This window comes from Galeopterus variegatus, unplaced genomic scaffold (genome assembly GCF_000696425.1).
Source record: "Galeopterus variegatus unplaced genomic scaffold, G_variegatus-3.0.2 Scaffold8378, whole genome shotgun sequence".
NCBI classification, from domain to species: Eukaryota; Metazoa; Chordata; class Mammalia; order Dermoptera; family Cynocephalidae; genus Galeopterus; species Galeopterus variegatus.
The window spans coordinates 1-20094 of record NW_007734489.1 but is presented as its reverse complement, the minus strand read 5'-3'; the positions used below and the strand labels follow the sequence as shown (position 1 = coordinate 20094).

Here is a 20094-nt window from a genome sequence, read left to right as displayed (position 1 = left end):
CGCACCTCGCTCAGCCAGTGAGCGGGAACCGGTCTGTATGTGGGATCCAAACCCTCGGTGGTAGCGCTGCCGCACTCCCAAGCGGCGCACTGTAGCAGTGCGCCACCGGGCCGGCCCTGTTTTGTGTTTTTGACCACAGTAAAAACAAAAACCAAAAGCACCTAGGAAGTGGATTAAAATAAAATCAATCCTGAGTCTGCTGTCCGCTTCCAATAGTTTTCTTACCTTCTCCCATTCAGAAAATTAGAAAAGTTGGGAAGAATATATTATATATATATTTACATATATATACATATATATATAAATGTTGAAAGAACTAAGACTTAATAAGGTAGCATAGATTATAGGATCAAGTTCCTGAAAGAAGAAGTTCACAGATATGGGTTAGTATTCGAGACAGCTTTTCCTCTAGAATAATCTGCTCCTCTCAAACAGGCTAATGAGAAGCTGGGAATTAAAGGGAAATTTTGACCAAATTCCTCTCAAGTTTAGAAGAACTAAAAGGTGTAGTTCGGATCCTATGAAGGAGAAAGGGCACTGACAAACCTCTCTTGAATGGGTAGGAATCCCAAATAGCTAAGTAAAGGTGAACCAGAAATAAGCTGCCCTCAGACACTGAAGCTCAAGTATAAATCATCTCAATTCCTGGGTTCCTGGGTTAGGATGACCTAGGGTAGCTAGTGGGCATAGGGCTTCCAGAAACAAACATAACTCTTATTTGGAAGAACATAACATCATAGCAGATCTCAAATTATCTCTACATTTTTAAATACTGTACTTTGCACTAAATAAAAAATAGCTAGATAGTATGGGGAACAGCGCCATTTGGTTAAAAACCAAGAGGAGAAAGGACAACAGATAATAGAAACAAGCAGACAGGAGAAGCATATATTGAATTTATTAGATAGTCATAATGTGTTCAAAGGGACATTAAATAGGAGATTGATGATTTCACCAGTTTTAGAAATGATAGGGGGAAAAAACCCAATGGAAATTTAGTTCTAGTTTTAGAGCTAAAACTTAATATGTGAAATGTAAGAATTTAATGAGCTTCAAAGTAGTTTAGAGACAAGTGAAAAAGAATCATTATGCTGGAAATAGATCAGAAAAGACCCAGAATAAAGAGAAATAAGAGAAAAATAAAAAGCCATGTACTCAATTCAAAATAACGTTTAAAAAGTTATTTAAAACAGGAATATACCACAGGTAGGACAAATAAAAAGCAAGGAATAAGATGGTGAATAAAACACTACTATATATAAGTAACTATAATTAAAGTCAATGGTCTAGATATTCTAAATTTTAAAAGAAAAGATTGTCAGAATGAAACACATTTCCCCTACCCAACTATATGCTGTTTACAAAAGACACACAACAGTTGAATTTAAAAGGATGAAAAAAAGATATACCCTGCAAACCCTAATTAAATAAAGATGATAAAAATACATTAATATGAGAAAAAGTAGAATTTAAGGCAAAAAAAACTAAATGGAGATAAACAGGGTTATTTCACAGGTATTAAAATATTTAACTTTTCAGAAAAATAAAACAAGTTAAAATTTTTATATATGCAATTATATAGCCTAAAAATGGATAAAACAAAACTTTCATAAAGAAGACAAGTCCACAATTACTGTGAACATTTTCACATACCTTTCTCAGTAGTTCACAAAACAAGCAAATCAGTAATAATACAGACGTAATCAACACGATTAACAATCTTAATTTAGTGGACATTGTGGAACACTGCACCTCAACTACAGAAAGCAAATTATTTTCAAGTAGATAAACATCTTTTAAAAAAATTTATTTACACATATTTATGGTGTACAGAGTTGACTGACTCTCAGTATTTGTGTACAGTATGTGATGATCAGATCAAAATTAGCATGCTCATCCTTACAAATTGTAATTATTTTTTGTGTCCTCACCCAGTTACTCCCTACTCCCCCTCCCGCTCCCCCTTTCACACCTCTAGTAACTATAGGTCAGTGCTCTCTTTCTGAAAGTTCAATATATTATTATGGTTTCTCTTTCTCTCTCTCTTACTCTTTCTTTCCTTCCTACTATTTATGAGTGAGGACATGGAATATTTCTCTTCCTGTACCTGACTTATTTCACTTAACAATTTTCTCCAGGCTCATCCATGTTGCTGCAAAAGGAAGAATTTTATTCTTTTTTATAGCAGGGTAATATTCCATTGAGCATATATACCACATTTTTCTTATCCAGTCATCCAGCAATGGACATTTAGGTTGGTTCCATATCTTGGCTATTGCATATAGAGCTGCAAGGAACACGATAGGGCAGGTATCCCTTTGACATAATGATTTCCATTCCTTTCGGTAAATACCAGAAATGGGATTGCTGGATCATATGGTAGTTGTATCTGTAGTTGTTTGATGAACTTCCATACTGTTCTTCATAATGGCTGTACTAATTTACAGTCCCACCAACAGTGAAGAGTTGCCTTGTCTCTACATCCTCGCCAGCGTGTTATTCTCAGTCTTTTTGACAGTAGCCAGTCTAGCTGGGGTGAGATGATATCCCAATGTGGTTTTGATTTGCATTTCCCTGATGACTAGTGATGTTGAGCATTTTCTCATGCACCTGTTGGCCAACCATGAGTCTTCCTTAGAAAAATGTCTATTCAGCTCCTTTGCCCATGTTTTAACTGGATTATTTGGGTTTATTTTTATTGTGAAGTAATTTGAGTGGCTTTTATATTCTAGACATTAATCCTTTGTCAGATGTATGGTTTCCAATATTTTCTCCCATTCAGTAGGTTTTCTTTTCACTCTGATGATTATTTCCTTTGCTGTACAGAAGCTTTTTAGTTTGATATAATCCCATTTATTTTCTCTTTTGTTGCCTGTGCTTTCGAAGTGTTGTTCATAAAGTCCTTGCCCAATCCTACATCATGAAGTATTTCCCCTATGTTTCTTCTAGGAGTTTTATAGTTTCAGGTCTTATACTTAACTCTTTAATCTGTTTTGAGTTGATTTTGGCATATGACGAGAGGTACATGTCTAGTGCCATTTGTCTACACACAGATATCCAGTTTTCATGGCACTGTTTATGGAAGAAGCTGTCTTTTCCCCAATGTAAGTTCTTGGCACCTTTGTCAAAGATCAGCTGGCTTTAAGTACCTGGGTTGATTTCTGGGTTCTCTATTCTGTTGCCCTAGTCCATGCATCTGTTTTATGCCAGTACCATGCTGTTTTGGTTACTATAGCTTTGTAGTATAATTTGAAGTCAAGTAGTGTAGTGTCTCTGGTTTTATTTTTTATGCTCAGGATTGCTTTGGCTATTTGGGGTCTTTTGTTGTTCCATATGAATTTTAGGATTGTTTTTTCTTGTTCTGTGAAGAATGTCATTGGTTTTTTGATGAGAATTTCATCGAATGTGTAGTTCATTTTGGGTAGTATGGACATATTCACAACATGAATTCTTCCAATCCATGAACAAGGGATGTCTTCATCATTTTGTTTCCTCTTTAATTTCTCTCAGCGGAATTTTGTAGTTCTCATTGTAGAGATCTTTCACCTCTCTGGTTAAATTTATTCCAAGGTATTTTATTCTTTGGATAGCTATTGTAAATGAACTTGCTTTCTTGATTTCTTTTTCTGCTTATTCATTCTTGGTGTATAATATTTTTGTGTATTGATTTTGTATCATGCATCTTTACTGAATTTGTTTATCAGCTCTAGGGGTTTTTTGGTAGAGGTTATGGACTTTTCTATATATAGGATCATGTCATGTGTGAACAGTGACAATTTGACTCTTCTTTTCCAACTTAAATGCCCTTTATTTCTTTATCTTTTCTGATTGCTCTGGCTAATACTTCCAAAACTATGTTGAATAGGAGTGGTGGGAGTGAGCATCCTTATCTTGTTCCTGTTCTTAAAGGGAAACCTTTCAACTTTTCCCCATTCAGGATGATTTGGGTGGTGGATTTATCACATATGGCTTTTATTGTGTTGAGATATTTTCCTCCTATGCCTAATTTGTTGAGGGCCTTTATCATGAAGCGATGATGAATTTTGTCAAATGTGTTTTCTGTGTCTATTGAGATAATCATATGGTTTTTGTCCTTGCTTTTGTTGTGTGGTGTATCATATTTATTGATTTGCATATGTTGAACCAACCTTGCATCCCTGGGATGAATCCCACTTGATCATGGTGTATAATCTTTTGATGTGCTATTGTATTCTGTTTGTAATAGCTTGTTAAGGATTTTCACATTTATGTTCATCAAGAATATTGGCCTGTAGATTTCTTTTTTTTTGTTGTGTCTTTGTCTGGTTTTGGTATCAGGGTGAAGCTGGCCTCATAGAATGAATTTGGGAGAATGACCTCTGTTTCAGTTTTTTGGAATAGTTTGAGAAGGATTGGTCTCAATTCTATCAAGTTTGGTAGAATTCAGTGGTGAAGCCATCTGGACCTGGGATTTTCTTTGTTGGGAGACTGCTGCTACTGCTTTAATCTCATTGCTTGTTATTGGTCTGTTCAGGTTTTCTATTTCTTCTTTGTTCAGTCTTGGTAGTTTATGGGGGTCCAGAAATTTATCCGTTTCCTCCAGGTTTTTGAATTCGTTCATGTATACTTGTTCATAATAGTTTCTAATGATTCTTTGTATTTCTGCGATATCAGTTGGAATGTCTCCTTTTTCATTTCTGATTTTTTATTACTGTGCCTATTCTCTGGCCAGTGGCTTGTCTATTTTGTTTATCCTCTCAAAAAACCAATATTTTGTTTTGTTGATTTTTTTTTCTGTCATTCTTTTGGTGTCTGTTGCATTTAGTTCTGCTCTGATTTTAATTATTTCCTTGCATCTACTAGTTTGGGGATGAGATTGTTCTTGTTGTTGTAGCTCTTTGAGATTTAATGTTGAGATTAAATGTTTATTTTAAGCCTTTCTATTCTTTAAATGTAAGCACTTATTGCAATAAAATTCTCTCATAGTACTACTTTTGCAGTATCCCATAGGTTTTGGTAAGTTGTACTTGTATTTTCATCCACTTCAAGGAATTTTTTGATTTCCTGCTTTACTTCTTCTTTGACCCACTGGTTGTTAAGTAACATATTGTTTAATTTCCATAAATTTGTATAGTTTCCATAGTTTTGTTTGTTATTAATTTGTAATTTCATTCCATTGTGGCCTGAAAATATACTTGATATGATTTCAGTCTTTTAAAATTTATTGAGACTTAATTTGTGACCTAACATGTGGCCTGTCCTGGAGAATGATCTGTGTGCTGATGAGAAGAATATATGTTCTGTCATTGGATGAAATGTTCTGTATATGTCTGTCAAGTCCATTTGCTCTAAGGGTTTGTTTAAATCCAGTATTTATCTGCTGGTTCTTTGTCTAGATGATCTGTCCAATTCTGAGAACAGTGTGTTGAAGTACCCAGCTACTACTGTTTTGGGATCTATTTCTCCCTTTAGTTCAAAAACAGTTACTTTGTATACCTGGGTGTTCCAATGTTGGGTACATATATATTTATGATTGTTACATCTTCTTGCTCCATTGATCCTTTTGTCATTATATACTGTCCGTCTTTGTCTCTTTGTATAGTTCTTGGTTTGAAGTCTATTTTATCTGGTATAAGTACAGCAACTCCTGCTCATTTTTGGTTTACATTTGCATGAAATGTCATTTTTCATCCCTTCACTGTGCGTCTATGTGTATCTTTATTGGTGAAGTGAGTTTCTTGCGGTCAGCATATGATTGGTCTAGATTTTTAATCCATTCAGCCAGACTATATCTTTTAAGTGGGGAATTTAGTCTTTTTATATTCAGGGCTGTTGTTGAAAGGTATTGCCTTATTCTTGCCATTTTGTTAATTTGTCTACAGTTGTTTTATATTTCTTATGCTCCTTTCTTTCCATTTTATTTTTTATGTTTGCTGTTGGGGATTTTGTAGTGATAAAATGTATTTTCTTTCTCTTTCTCATTTGCATTATCAGTTTTTATTCTTTCTCGTGTATTTATGGTGACCTATATCTCTTTTGATTCCAGACATGGGACTCCCTTGAGGATTAGTCGAAGGGCCAGCCTTGTGGTGGTGAATTCCCACAGTTTTTGTTTGTCTAGGAAAGATACTGTCTCTCCTTCACTTGTGAAGGAAAGCTTTACTAGATATAGTATTCTTGGCAGTTTTTTTGTTTTGTTTTGATTTTCCTTTAGAACTTTGAATATGTCATCCCACTGTCTCCTGGCCTGTAGTGTCTGCTGTTAGCCTGATGAGGTCCCCCTTCTAGGTGATTTGAAGCTTCTCTTGCTGTTTTTAGAATTCTTCTTTTTCTTTGACTTTTGATAATTTGACTACAGTGTGTCTTGGGGAGTTCCTTTTGGGTTGAATCTGTTTGGGGATCTTTGAGCTTCTTGGATCTGTAAAACCATCTCTCTCCCAATATTTGGAAAGTTTTCAGCTATTACTTCATTAAATAGGCTCTCAATGCCTTTTCCTTTCTCTTCCCCTTCCTGTATGACTGTAATATGGATACTTGTATGCTTAAGATGATCAGAAAGATTTTGCAGATTTTCTTCATTTTTTAAAATTCTTCTTTCCTTTTTTGGTCCAACTATGTTAATTCAAAAAGTCTGTCCTCTAGTTCAGAGATTCTTTCTTCTGCTTGTTCTAGTCTGCTGTTTATGTTCTCAGTTGTATTTTTATTTCTTTGAATAAATTCTTCAGTTCCAAGATTTCTGCTAGATTTTTCTAAAAGTGCCTGTATCTCTTTCTTGAATTTCTCATACATGTCCTCAAATTTCTTTTATACTTCATTGTGATTTCTATTTATTTTTTCATCCATCATTTTGAGTTTCCTCAGTATTGCCCTTGGGGATTCTTCCTCAGGCAATTCATCTATTTCCTGTTGTATGGGGTCTGGTACCGGAGAATTGTAGTCTTCTGGGGAAGTCAACTTCCTTGTTTTTTCATGCTTCTCATATCTCTGCATTGATATCTGAGCATCTGTTGGTGAAGTAACTTCTTTTTTATTTTCTTTTTCCTTTTTGTCTTTTTCACTGACCGGCAACGGGATCGCAACCCTCGGTGTTGCGCCCACACCGCGCTCAGCCAGTGAGCGGGAACCGGTCTCCGCATGTGATCCGAACCCTCGGCGAGAGCATCGCCACGCTCCCAAGCAGCGCACTCTCCAGTGCACCACCGGGCCAGCCCGAAGTAACTTCTTTTAATTCTAGGAGTCACTTTTGAAGAGGGAGACTCTTTCCTGTAGAAGTAGTCTATATCTGTAGTCATGTTCAGCTTTTATGTTTGGATCTGGGTGAGTGTTGTAGTGCAGCCTTCATGTGACTTCTTCAATTGCATTTAATCTTAGAGTTGCTGTTGGGTGTCTTTATGGCCTAGGTGGAGGAGCCTTGGCAGTTTCTTATAGATGGTTTTCTTGTTGAGTTTCTTGTTGTTGGGGTGGATGGTCTGCTGTTAGTCAGTGGGTAGGTGTGTACCATGGCAGCAGTTCCTGGTAAGTCTGTAGAGAGACACCGGCTCAGCTGTTGAGCCTGGAGCAAGCCTGTGTGAATGATGTAGGACCCAGTGGCTCTCTGGAGGTGTGTTGTAGAAAGGCAAAGCTGCTACCCAGTTGCTGTTGAACCTAATGTGAGCCTGCAAGGGTACAGCCAAGCCCAGCAGCATTATAGAGGACTGCTTTTGGGAGAGTGTGCTGTATGTGTTCAGACATTTGGGTCTCAGTCCTTCCATCTGTCTTATGCTCCAGGCAGCCTGTGCCTTTGTTCCACCTGTGCCTGAGCAAGCATAGCAGAATGCAGGCAGAGCCTTCAGACAAAGGTTTTGCCAGGTCCAGTGAAGGGGTCTAGCTAAGCTTCAAATAGCTGAGATACCGGTGCCTGTGTGAGTATGTAGAGGGTTCAAGGGGAGGCTGGGCTTCCACTGGTCTAGCCATGGGTTGTGTGGGCACCCATGTTCTCAGCTCCTACTCGCCATGCAAGGCAGACTACAAATAGAAAACCCACTGCACTCCAGTGGATTTTTTGCTCAACCAATCTGCCTGCTTGCCTTGGGGGGGAGAGGGGTTCTGAGTGAGTTCAGACACTGGGGTTTCAGTTACTGTCTGTTCCAGAGTCCAGACAGCCTGTGCCCTGACGCCACTGGCACCCAATGCATGATGTGGAATTCAGGCAGTGCCTTCAGACAAAGGGACACAGGCTTGCCTCTGGCACCAGAGTCCAGTCTCCAAACAGCTTGAATGTAAGTACTGCAGTGAGTGTGTGGAGGTTTCTGCTTGGAGGCAGAACCTCCACTGACCTAGTCATGGACTGTGCTGGCACCTGTGGGCTCAGCCCACATGAGCTGTGCAAGGCAGACTGTGAATGTGAGGAACCACCGCACTCCTGTGGATTTTCCACTCAGCAGGTCTGCCTGCTCATGTGGGGGGAGAGAGAGTGCTGAGTGAGTTCAGATGTGGACTCTGGGGCAGCGACTTCTGGTGTTTGTGGTGGCAGTGGGAATAGTCAGGGTCTTTTCCAGCTTGCTTTCTCTCCGCCTGGTTCTGGGCCGGGCCCTGTGGCAAAGCTGAGGCTGGATGCCCTCTATTCTGCTCTCTATGATGCCGTTTCCTTATTCCACACTTTGCAAGAATCTCTTCACTCTTGGTGTCCTGCATCATGTTCCTTCAGGTTCCAGTTAAACATAATTGTTTGCCTGTTGTTTGGTCTCCTTTTATGGGGAAGGGACTAGCACCAGACCTCTCTAGTTGACCATCTTGGAAAAAAAAGACAAGAATCCTTTACTGTAGTAGCTCATAGCCTGTGTCATAAAGCAAGACTCAACACATTTTAAATAAATCATACAGAATGTGTCTCTTGACCACAGAGTAATTAATCTAGACATCAAAAGCTAAAAGGTAACTACAATATCTGCATATGCTCATAAATTTCAAAATATACTACTCAATAATCTGTGGGTCAAAGAAGTGATTACAATGGCAATCAGCAAATACTTTGAATTAAGTGATAATGAAAATATGACATATTAAAATTTGTCCATATAAAGTTGGTCTAACAATGAAATTTATAATTCTTAAATGTATATATTAGAGAGAAAACAGAATGGTTCAAACTTGATTATTTGAATAATCATCTCAAGAAGTTAGAAAAAAAAGAATAAATCCAAAGAAAGTGGAAGGAAGAAAATAATAAAAATAAGAATAGAAATTAATGCATTAGAAAGTAAATATACAATACAGTGAATGAACAAGATAAAAATTTGGTTCGAACATGAAGACAGCAATAGAAACTAAAAAAAAAAGTAAAATAAAATGAAACAAAGGGCAGAAAAATGGAAAAATAAGAATGAAATATCAACAAGCTTTGGAACAATATGAAGGGGCCCAACATACATATAATTGAAGTTCTAGAGAAAGAGATGAGAAGAATGGACAGAAAAATATTTGAAGAAAAATTTTCCAAATGTGATAAAAACTGTAAACTCATAGAATCAGGGAACTCAATGAGTTGAAAAACAGGAACAAAACCATACCAAATAAAGCACATCATAATCAAATAATGGAAAACCAGAGACAAAGAGAAAATCTTGAAAGAGCTGTTTAAAAAAAAAAATAAGACACATTAAGTAAAGAGGAACAAAGATAAAAATGACAGCAGAGTCTCATTACGAACAATGCATGTCAGAAAACAATGAAGTATCTTTAGTACTGGAAGGGAAAAAAAATTGTCCCCCTAGAGTTCTATAAATATTTTTTCATCCATACAAAAGCTGAGAATAGAGAGAAACAAAGATAAAAATGACAGCAGAGTCTCATTACGAACAATGCATGTCAGAAAACAATGAAGTATCTTTAGTACTGGAAGGGAAAAAAAAATTGTCCCCCTAGAGTTCTATAAATATTTTTTCATCCATACAAAAGCTGAGAATATTCACGATCAGGAAAGACATTCAGGAAGAGGAAAACATGATGCCAGATGGAAATTTGAATCTAAATAAAGGTATGAAGAGCATTAGAAATGATAAATATGTGAGTAAATATAAAATACTTTTATCTCATTTTTAGTCTCTTCAAAAGATAATTGATTGCTTAAAGAAAAAATAACAAAAGTGTACTGAAGTTTTAAAATATACATAGAAGGAGAATGTGTAACAACAATAGCACAATAGCACAAACAACAGAATAGGAGAAAGATTATAAATGTACTGTCGTAAGTTAAGTAACAGAGATAAAATGGAATCTTAAAAAACACTTGATTAATCCAAAAGAGGCAATAAGAAAGAAAAAAAAAAGAAAGAAAACAGGTGGAATTAAAAAAATAGAACTGTATATTTAAAACCAATTATAATGATAATTACATAAAATGAAATGGTTTAAATATTTCGATTATAAAGGTGAGATTGTCAGATTAGATACAAAGCATGACTCAACTATATGCAGTATTCAAGAAACTCTCTTTAAATATAAATTTATTAGAAGTAAAAGACAGGAGGGGCTGGCTGGTTATCTCTGTTGGTTAGTGGGTGCTGATAACACCAAGGTCCAGGGTTCAATCCCTGTACCAGCCAGCTGCCAAAAAAAAGGTAAAAGACAGAGAAAGGTAGACTTTGTTAAAACTAATTAAAAGAAAGCTGAAGGGGCTATATTAATATGACAGAGAAGTTTTCAGAGGAAGAAATTTTACCAGGGATAAAATGGGTCATTTCTACTCTGACTTTCTGAACAAAAATGCAAAACACTGAATATTTAAATAATATTTTATACAAAGGTCTAAACTTTGACATCTTTGGTGGCAGTTATCCAGTATTCTCACTCTAAGCACATTCTGCAGGAAAAAAAGGAAAAAAAAGTATAGGCTCATAAAAGAGGACAGTGACGTTTATGTTTATATTACTTACAGTAGAAATCTCACATTATCTCAATGACATATTTTCATTTTATATTCTTGCTAATCAGATAGAAACATACCACAAATCCATGTTAAGAAGCAGAGGTTACCTGTCTTGCATCCTTTATTGATACCACAAACCCCTAAATTATTTTCTATTTATGATTGTCCAAATTTTAGATGATTGTCTCTCAAAGAAACACTTTGTGTTGTGAAATAAAATCTAAAAATCTTGAATTTTTAAGCATTCTATTTTTAAATCTAAGTTGTATATTGGGGAAAAGGTGGAGGTTTGGAGCTCTTAATGTATAGAGTATCAAAATTTAGGACACGAATTCCTGACCTAAAGGAACTTACAAACTTGTGGAAGAATGTCAGACATTTACAAAGAAACAATATTAACAATTGCAAAATTATCTACAAAAGATCTCAGAGTATGGAAATCAGAAAATGTGAATGAATATGCCAACTTTTAAAAATTACTATAAACAAATTTGTTTACTGAGAGAATTTTTAAAAAGTGAATAATGAAGCTAATTGTACTATATTGATACAAATAAAAAACGTCTACTCTGCTTTCAATAACTAGCTGACAATTAATGGATGTGATATAATAAATACTTTATAAAGTCTAAATAAATAGAAGTATTTCTAGTAGAAAACCAGAATGATTATAATGCTTTCAAAAGTAAAACTATCTACTATGGCCCTCATTATAATGTACATATATAAACTGTGTCTGTGGACACTTTTCTTAAATAAGAAGGTGTGGTTCTTTCTGCTTTCTTCATTCACAAGCCTGTTGAAATAACCCCCATTCTTCATATCCCAGTGAAGAAATATTTTATTCTTGACTCAAGTAAAATATTTTATAACTCCTTTAGCTCTACAGTAAACAGAAGCTTATAAATACTTGCCTGGATGTTTTGAATTATATATGAGGGTACTTTAGAAAATTTGTGGAAAAATTGAATTAAAAAATAATACAAATCTTTTCATGACATTTTTGAAAACCCCTTATGTTAGTTTGCTAGGGCTGCTATAACAAAGTATCGCATACTGAGTAGCTCAAGCAACAAAAACTAATTCCCTAACAGTTCTAGTGGCCAGAAGTCTGAAATTAAGGTGTCTGCAGGGTTGGTTCCAGAGACTCTGAGGGAGAATCTGTTCCATGCCTCTCCCTTAGCTTCTGGTGACTGCCAGCAATTCTTGGCATTTCCTGACTCGTAGATGCATCACTTTAATCTCTGTCTCCATTGTCACATCACCTTTTTCTCTGGGTGTCTTTACATGGTCTTCTCTTCTTTGTCTCCTAGTCTGTCTTCTATTCTTATAAGGACACTTGTCATTGGATTTAGAGCCTAATCTACAATGATCTCATCTCAAGATCCTTAACTTAATTACATCTGCAAAGACCTTTTTTCCAAATAAGATCACAGGTTCCAGGTCCACATATTTTGGGGGATTTGGGATGGGTGTTACCATTTAACCCACTACAAACCAGGCCCCTGCATTAACCCTTGCTACACCTAGAAGATTTCGTCATCCATGCATTTATCATTGACTATATGAGGGCTACCTTGCTGGACACTGAGGGGTGATTCAAAGGAAGCATTGATCACAAGTCTCCACCCTCCAATAATTCAAATTGTGGAGGAATTGGTTGCAAAACTCCTGGTAAAACTACAAGTCTCCTCTTCCAGAGTTCTCTATTTTTTGCTAATGGCTTGAAAATGTGGCATCCTCTTTGAGTCTTTTTTATTTCCTTTGTACATCTTGATGGTTTCTTAGGAGAGAAGAGAAAGGAAAGAGGAAGAGACAGACAGGAGAAAGCAAAATAGATGCTTTTCTTGATGATACTTAGTCATTCTGGTAATTTCAAATCTATAACCATATTTGAAAGCAGGCATCTACAAGAGATTGGCAGGGAAGGAGAGACTTTTGCTCTTTCTCCTTTCTTCAGGTAAATTTGGACTTGGCCAAGGAAAGAATGTGGAATAAGATTATAGATCGGCATTAAATTGAGATGGGCAGAACTCCAATACTGAGTTCTACTGCGTCAAGTACTTGGATAGTGATACCTCTAAGGGCTTGGCCAAGCCAGAGCTTGTGCTACCACAGAATACACAATCTTACAGACTTGAAATTTGAAGAGAGGATCTGGCTTTTGTTAAGTAGAAATGAGTAACATTTATAAGTAATCAGTAGGTTATTAAGTAGGAGTTAATGACATTTATATATAATAAGGAGATTATCAAATATATTCCCTTGGTGCATAATTTATACTAGCTTAATATAAAGTTTATACTTATGCAAAAAGCATAGATACAGTAACCAAGTAGATATTTCAGATATGCCACTGGCTGAACATGAGAATGGCTTCCATCCAAGCCTTTGTTCTTCAAGGCACCACACCCTTTATAAAATAAAAATTGGTCACTCCAATCATGCCAAGAGGAAGTTAGGCTTATTGGCTATGAATAATCATTCTGAAGTCAGATTTATTAGTTTCAAAAAATAGCACAGCCATTTATTTGTACTACCTAACTCCTACTTAACAGCCACTTAACTTCTCTGTGCCTCAGTTTCCTCATCTGTAAAATGGTCATAATAAGATTACACCCTCACAGGATCCTTGGGCAGATTACAAGAGATAAAACATAAAAATCTAAAAACAGTCTCTGGAAAGTAAACATGGTAAATGTTAGCTATTATTTTATTAATAGTAATCCTTACAAAAGTTAGGCAAAATAGGTATTCATGATACCAGTTTTATAAATAAGAAACAGGTTCAGAAAGATTAAATGACTTGGCCAAGTTTATTTTTATTTATCTTTATTTTTACTATTTTTATTTATACATATTTATGGGGTACAGAGTTGACTATCCATATTTGTGTATAGTATGTGATGATCAAATCAATATTATTAGCATGTACATCATTACAAATCATGATTACTTTTTGTGTCCCTTACCCAGTTATTCCCTACCCCTCTTTTCCTCCCCCTTCTCCACCTTTAGTCACTATAGATCTGTTCTCTCCTTCTGAAAGTTTAATGTTTTATTACAGTTTTTCTTTCTTTCCTTCTTTCTTAGCTCCCACATATGAGTGAGGACATGTGATATTTCTCTTTCTGTGCCCGGCTTATTTCACTTAATATAATTTTCTCCAAGCTCATCCATGTTGCTGTAAATGACAGAATTTCATTTTTTTTTTGGTTGAGTGGTATTCCATTGTATATATATATACCTCATTTTCCTTATCCACATTTTCTGTTAGTGGACATTTACGTTGGTTCCATATTTTGGCTATTGTAAATAGAACTGTGATGAACATGAGAATGCAGGTATCCCTTCAACATGATGATTTCCATTCTTTGGGGTATATATCCAGAAGTGGGATTGTTGGAAAAATCCTTTTTTTGGCTGAGTGGTATTCCATTGTATATATATATACCTCATTTTCCTTATCCACATTTTCTGTTAGTGGACATTTATGTTGGTTCCATATTTTGGCTATTGTAAATAGAACTGTGATGAACATGAGAATGCAGGTATCCTTTCAACATGATGATTTCCATTCTTTGGGGTATATATCCAGAAGTGGGATTGTTGGAAAAATCAACTCAAAATGGATTAAAGACTTAAGCATAAGACCTGAAACTATAAAACTCTTAGAAGAAAACAGGGAAAACCCTGTAGGATGTAGGACTGGGCAAAGACTTTATGAATAAGACCCCAAAAGCACAAGCAACAAAAGAAAAAATAAACAAATGGGATTATATCAAACTAAAAAGCTTCAGCACAGCAAAGGAAACAAGCAACAGAGTGAAAAGACCACCAACAGAGTGGGAGAAATATTTGCGAAATAGACATCTGACAAAGAATTAATGTCCCGAGTATACAAGGAACTCAATTAACTTTACAGCAAAAAATCAAATTACCCCATTAAAAAATGGGCAAAGGAGCTGAATAGGCATTTCTCAAAGGAAGATATACGAATAGCCAACAGACACATGAAAAAATGCTCACATCACTCAGCACCTGGGAAACGCAAATCAAGACCACTTTGAGATACCGTCTCACTCCAGTCAGGATGGCTAATATCCAAAAGACTGAGAATAATAAGTGCTGGAGAGGTTGTGGGGAAAAAGGGACTCTCATCCACTGTTGATGGGACTGCAAAATGGTGCAACCTTTATGGAAAATGGTATGGAGGTTACTCAAACAATTGCAGATAGATCTACCATATAACCCAGCTATTCCACTGCTGGGAATTTACCCAGAGGAATGGAAATCATCATGCCAAAGGGATATCTGTACTCCAATGTTTACTGCAGCACTATTTACAATAGTCAAGTGTTGGAACCAGCCTAAATGTCCATCATCAGATGAGCGGATAAGGAAACTCTGGTATATCTACACAATGGATTCTACTCTGCTATAAAAAAGAATGAAATACTACCATTTGCAACAACATGGATGGACTTCAAGAAAATTATATTAAGTGAAACAAGTCAGGCACAAAAAGAGAAATACCTCATGTTCTCACTTATTTGTGGGAACTAAAAATAAATAAATAAATAAACACACAAACAAATAAAGGGTGGGGTGGGGGAGGAAGACACCACAATCACAATTCCTTGAACTTGTTAAGACAAGTGAACAGATATGATGTGGGGGGGAGGGGAGAGGGGGAAAAGGAATGGGTAAAGAGTCATAAAAATCAACTACAATGTATACTGGGAAATCAAAAGAAAACAAAATTAATAAAAATAGGAAAAGAAATGTCAAAAAAAAAAAAAGAAGCCCAAACAAGTCATGGTTTAGCTAAACTAGAAATAATCTCATGACCAATGACTCAATCAATGTTGTATGGGAAAATGATGAAGAGAACTTGAACTGGTCATACTATATTATTCTATAGCAAATCAGCAAAGAATTACATATGGAAATAGCTGTATATACTCTTTCTCCTATACCTGCTAATGATATTTTCATGTTTTATGTGTAATTATACTTTTTTAGCTACAAACGCAATATTTAGCAAAATTATTTGTTGTATTGCTGTTTACGCTTTCTTATTTAAAAACTAAACTTTTCAATAAAGTTCAGCTTTGGATTAATGTGATCAGCATTTTGGTGTTCAGAGAGCCAAACTCAACAGATAAATACCTCATGTCCTCACTCATAAGAGGGAGCTAAGAAAGAAAGAGAGGAGAGAGGGAATGAGAGAGAGAGGAAGGAAGGGAGGGAGGGAGGAAGGAAGGAAGGAAGGAAGGAAGGAAGGAAGGAAGGAAGGAAGGAAGGAAGGAAGAAGGAAAGAGTAATCACAATAATATGTTGAACTTTCAGGAGAGAGCAGAACTGTAGTTACTAGATGTGGAAAGGGTAGCAAGAAATTGGTTAATGAACACAAGGAATGATTACCTTTTGTAATGATGAATATGCTAATTTACTCATTTGATTGTCACATATTGTGGACAAGTATTAATAGTCATTTTTGTACTCTACAAATATGTATAATCAATTACGTTCAATTAAAAAAAAACCTTGACAATCAAATTTTGAGTTGCCAGCCACCCTGACTAAGGTTTGGTCTTCCTAAGCATCCAGGTTTGAGAATGACAGACAGCAGCGCACTGCACTCACATGCCACTGGACTTCCCTAATTTCCTCTATTCATCAGAGGTTGGCCTTTTCTCCAAACACATGTGTTTCATGGAAAATGTAAATAAAAACCAGGAGTAATCACGAATGTCTTCACTTTTCATTAATTTTCACAACTTGAGCCATATTCCATAGCATTCATCTCTATTAAGCTTTTATATCCACAGAACTGAGTCCAAATTTGAAAGTTATAGTCACATGAAAACACTTTAACATCTTTAAGATATCTCCCTGATTTCAGAAAAAAAGGCTTATATTCCAGTCTTGATTAAATATTTAAGATTTGCAAAATTTTGTCCTCAGAATATCAATTTATTTATTCATGTATATAAAAGTCTAGACCCCTTAGGACATTCATCATAAGGGTTTTGAATTGATATATGTTATTTTTTAAAGATTCAGCTATATCTTAAGGTACAAATGTATTTCTTATATTTTATATTCCTCTAAAATTATTACACATTTTTGGAGGCTGAAAAAATTCAAATAAAGGATAATCAGAATGTGTTATCTGATACAAGTTTAAAATTTTTCATTCTCAATTAAGTCTGCCAGCAAGAAAGGTTATGACCTGATAATAAGAAGAACAAAGGGTTTTGATTTTCTTTGTATTCTAATCCTCTAGCAGCTAATATTTATTTATCTGTATCTTCCAAATGCAGTATTATACCATGTTCAGAAGTACTTTAACTAGTTATCAAAAGTCGGCATTAATTGCATAAGCTTTCCATTTGGATCACTTTAGTGGAAGGAGAAGCTGCGTATTTTAGCGTAAGAAGACAGAATTTGGAACCAGCAGACCTGAATTATAATCCTGGTTCTTCCCATGAAAAAGCAATTTCACTTTTCTCAGTTAATATTTGCAGATCTGCAGAAAGTAAACATTTTTTAAAAGAAAGTAAATGTCATTGTAGCAATAAAAGTGCTGCTGAGCTAATGAAGCAGGTCGATGGACTAGTATGAGGAGACAGTTTGGATAAGGTGGTTGAGAAGATGTCTCTAAGTGGCAACATCTGAGCAGAGTCATGAAAGGAAGGAAGAAGGAAGCCAGTGTAGTCCGAACAGAAGAATATAGAGGCATAGAGAAGAGCAAGAAAGGACACCTGCTGCAGAAAGAGCCCCGTGTCTTTGATCAACCACAGCAAAGCCACAAAGTGCAGCAGGGTGAAACAGGGGCCTGAAGGTTGGGGAAGCACTGAGGAGCAAGGCAGGGCCAGTCCTGGGAATATAGAGACATAGAGAAGAGCAAGAAAGGACACCTGCCGCAGAAAGCCCCGTGTCTTTGATCAACCACAGCAAAGCCACAAAGTGCATCAGGGTGAAACAGGGGCCTGAAGGTTGGGGAAGCACTGAGGAGCAAGGCAGGGCCAGTCCTGTAAAGACTTGCCAGCCATGGCAAGGAGAGGAATAGAGTCACTGGAGCAATCAAGTTCAAATTTAAAGAGATTTTTCTAGGCAGCTGTTTCTAGGTACTGAGGGGAGAGATATTGGTGCTGGATGGGCAGTGGCAGAGCAAATGGTGGGATATGTTTGAATTTGGAATATATTTTGAAACTAGAGCTAATAGGGGTGAGAAAAAGAGAACACTCAAGAAAGGCCACTAGCTTTTTGTCTTGTGCAACTGGGAGACCATGGTACCATGCATTGATCTAAGAAGATGGAGGAAGAGGCAGAGTTGAGGATGACAGTCAAGAATTCTGTTTTGGGCATGTTAAATTTGATACGCTGATATAGACAGTCAAGTAAATATACAAAGAAGGCAAATGGATATTTTTAAATGTCATTATTGGGCTTCTATTTGTTTTGAGATTATTTTCTATACTTTCATGTGGCAAATCCTGTTCATGCTGCATATACTCCAAGTTGCTGAATTCCTCTTTGATTATAATTCTCTCAAGTGATTTTCCTTGCAGAAAGCTTTCCTGGACTATATTTACTGTAAAGGAATTCCTTGAGTATCAGAAGTATCTGGCTGAACTTTCCTGCATCATCTCCAGGTTGTGAGATGCATCATTTCTTAGTATGATTACAACACATGGCAGCCCCACTTAACAAAACACCTACTGAAGGATTGGTTGTGCTCTAAGTAATCTTGGGGTACTCAATATATGAAGTTGAACCAGAAGTTCTAAAGAGGGATTACACAAACTGTGGCCCACAGTCCAAATCTAGCCCCCCTACCTATTTTTCTAAATAAAGTTTTATTGGAACACAGCCATACCCCTTCTTTAGGTATTATGTGTGGCTGCTATACACACCAAATGACAGAGTCGACTAGTTGCAGCAGAGACTTGTGACCCGCAAAGCCGAAAATATTTGGTTCTTTAAGAAAAAGTTGACCCTGCTGTAAAGTTTTTTCTAATCATGAAGCCTCATTATTTTATGATTTGAGGAAAAGTGAATCAGAAATGCACTAAGATTCATTTCCATTTACCATCTGAAACAATTGCGAGAGTAGATCTGATATTCAACGTTTAATTTTAGTGATTTTTTTCTTTTCTTTTCTCTAAAGCTGAGAATCAGAGTTCAATCAACACAACAAAAAGACTAGGTAAGTTAATTTTCTTTTCTCTGAGTATCTTCATGGGTAAAGTCCCAAGAATGAGACAAAGTAGATCAATCAGTTTGAGAGCAGGATGAAAGAACACAAAGAAAATCTTTACATGGCAAGTAAAATGTGTAGGAGACCTTGGGTTAAAAATGAACACGCAGACCAGGAGAACATACGAGGACGTGGCCGAGTGCTCTGTGACTGAGGTGAGTGAAGCAGCCCTAGTGAACTTGTGACACTTGTGGAATGTCCTCTGCCCAGAACCCGCTGTTCTCGGTCTGTTTCTGTTGTCAGTGTGCCTGCTCCCAGAAGTACACGGTGTCTTTGTACTTTCTGACAAAGTCTGGTCTTGGCATCCAAAACAGATGATGTTGGAAGCCACAGTTAATAATTTAAATGTTAACGTTCCAAGAAGTGCTTATGTCTTATCTTCCCTTCGTTTTAAACTTAGTTTTAGATTTTTGATGATGGAGCAACAGAAATTGAAAAAGATCATTGGGCAGGGAAAATGGGAATGTTGAGTCTTCCTGTTATTTTGATATTATAATTATGCGGGGGACTTACATCTTCCTATATCCTGCCTGGTAATTACCTGAAAAACAAATCACTTAGGCTCTCAATTCTGGTCAACTTTGATGTATATAAAACAAAAATGTGAAATAAACCTAGAAGATTATGTAACTTTAAAAAAATCAGAAAAAGTAAAAATAAAATTATGAGTGTCTCTCATACCATTTTCACAGCAAATGTCCTAAATAATTATCTTAGTCTGCTTTCTACCTCCTGTGTTCAAGGCATTTGAAATAAATTATTTTGCTTTTACCTTTTAATTATTATCTTCTGCTATGTAATATATCTTATTAATATTATAATTATTTTTATATTATTAATTCTCTTTATTCCACCTCATCATTGTATGTTTTCTTACTTCCATCTTCATAGTCTAGAAAGGGCGTGCATTAGAGAAGTCAAAGCAAAGCAAGGCACAAAT

The 20094-nt window shown here is 36.2% G+C and overlaps 1 protein-coding gene across 1 annotated transcript in view; it reads left to right on the top strand.

Annotated features, from left to right (window-relative positions):
- LOC103608385 (endomucin-like) overlaps positions 1 to 19103 on the top strand; it is a gene marked incomplete at its 3' end in the record, with an annotated part of 55976 nt that extends 36873 nt beyond the window's left edge. Inside the window, exon 5 of the mRNA XM_008592824.1 lies at positions 19065 to 19103. Coding sequence (XP_008591046.1) covers positions 19065 to 19103 — 39 coding nt within the window. The remainder of the gene's footprint in view (positions 1 to 19064) is intronic.
- Between the last annotated feature and the right edge of the window lie 991 nt (positions 19104 to 20094).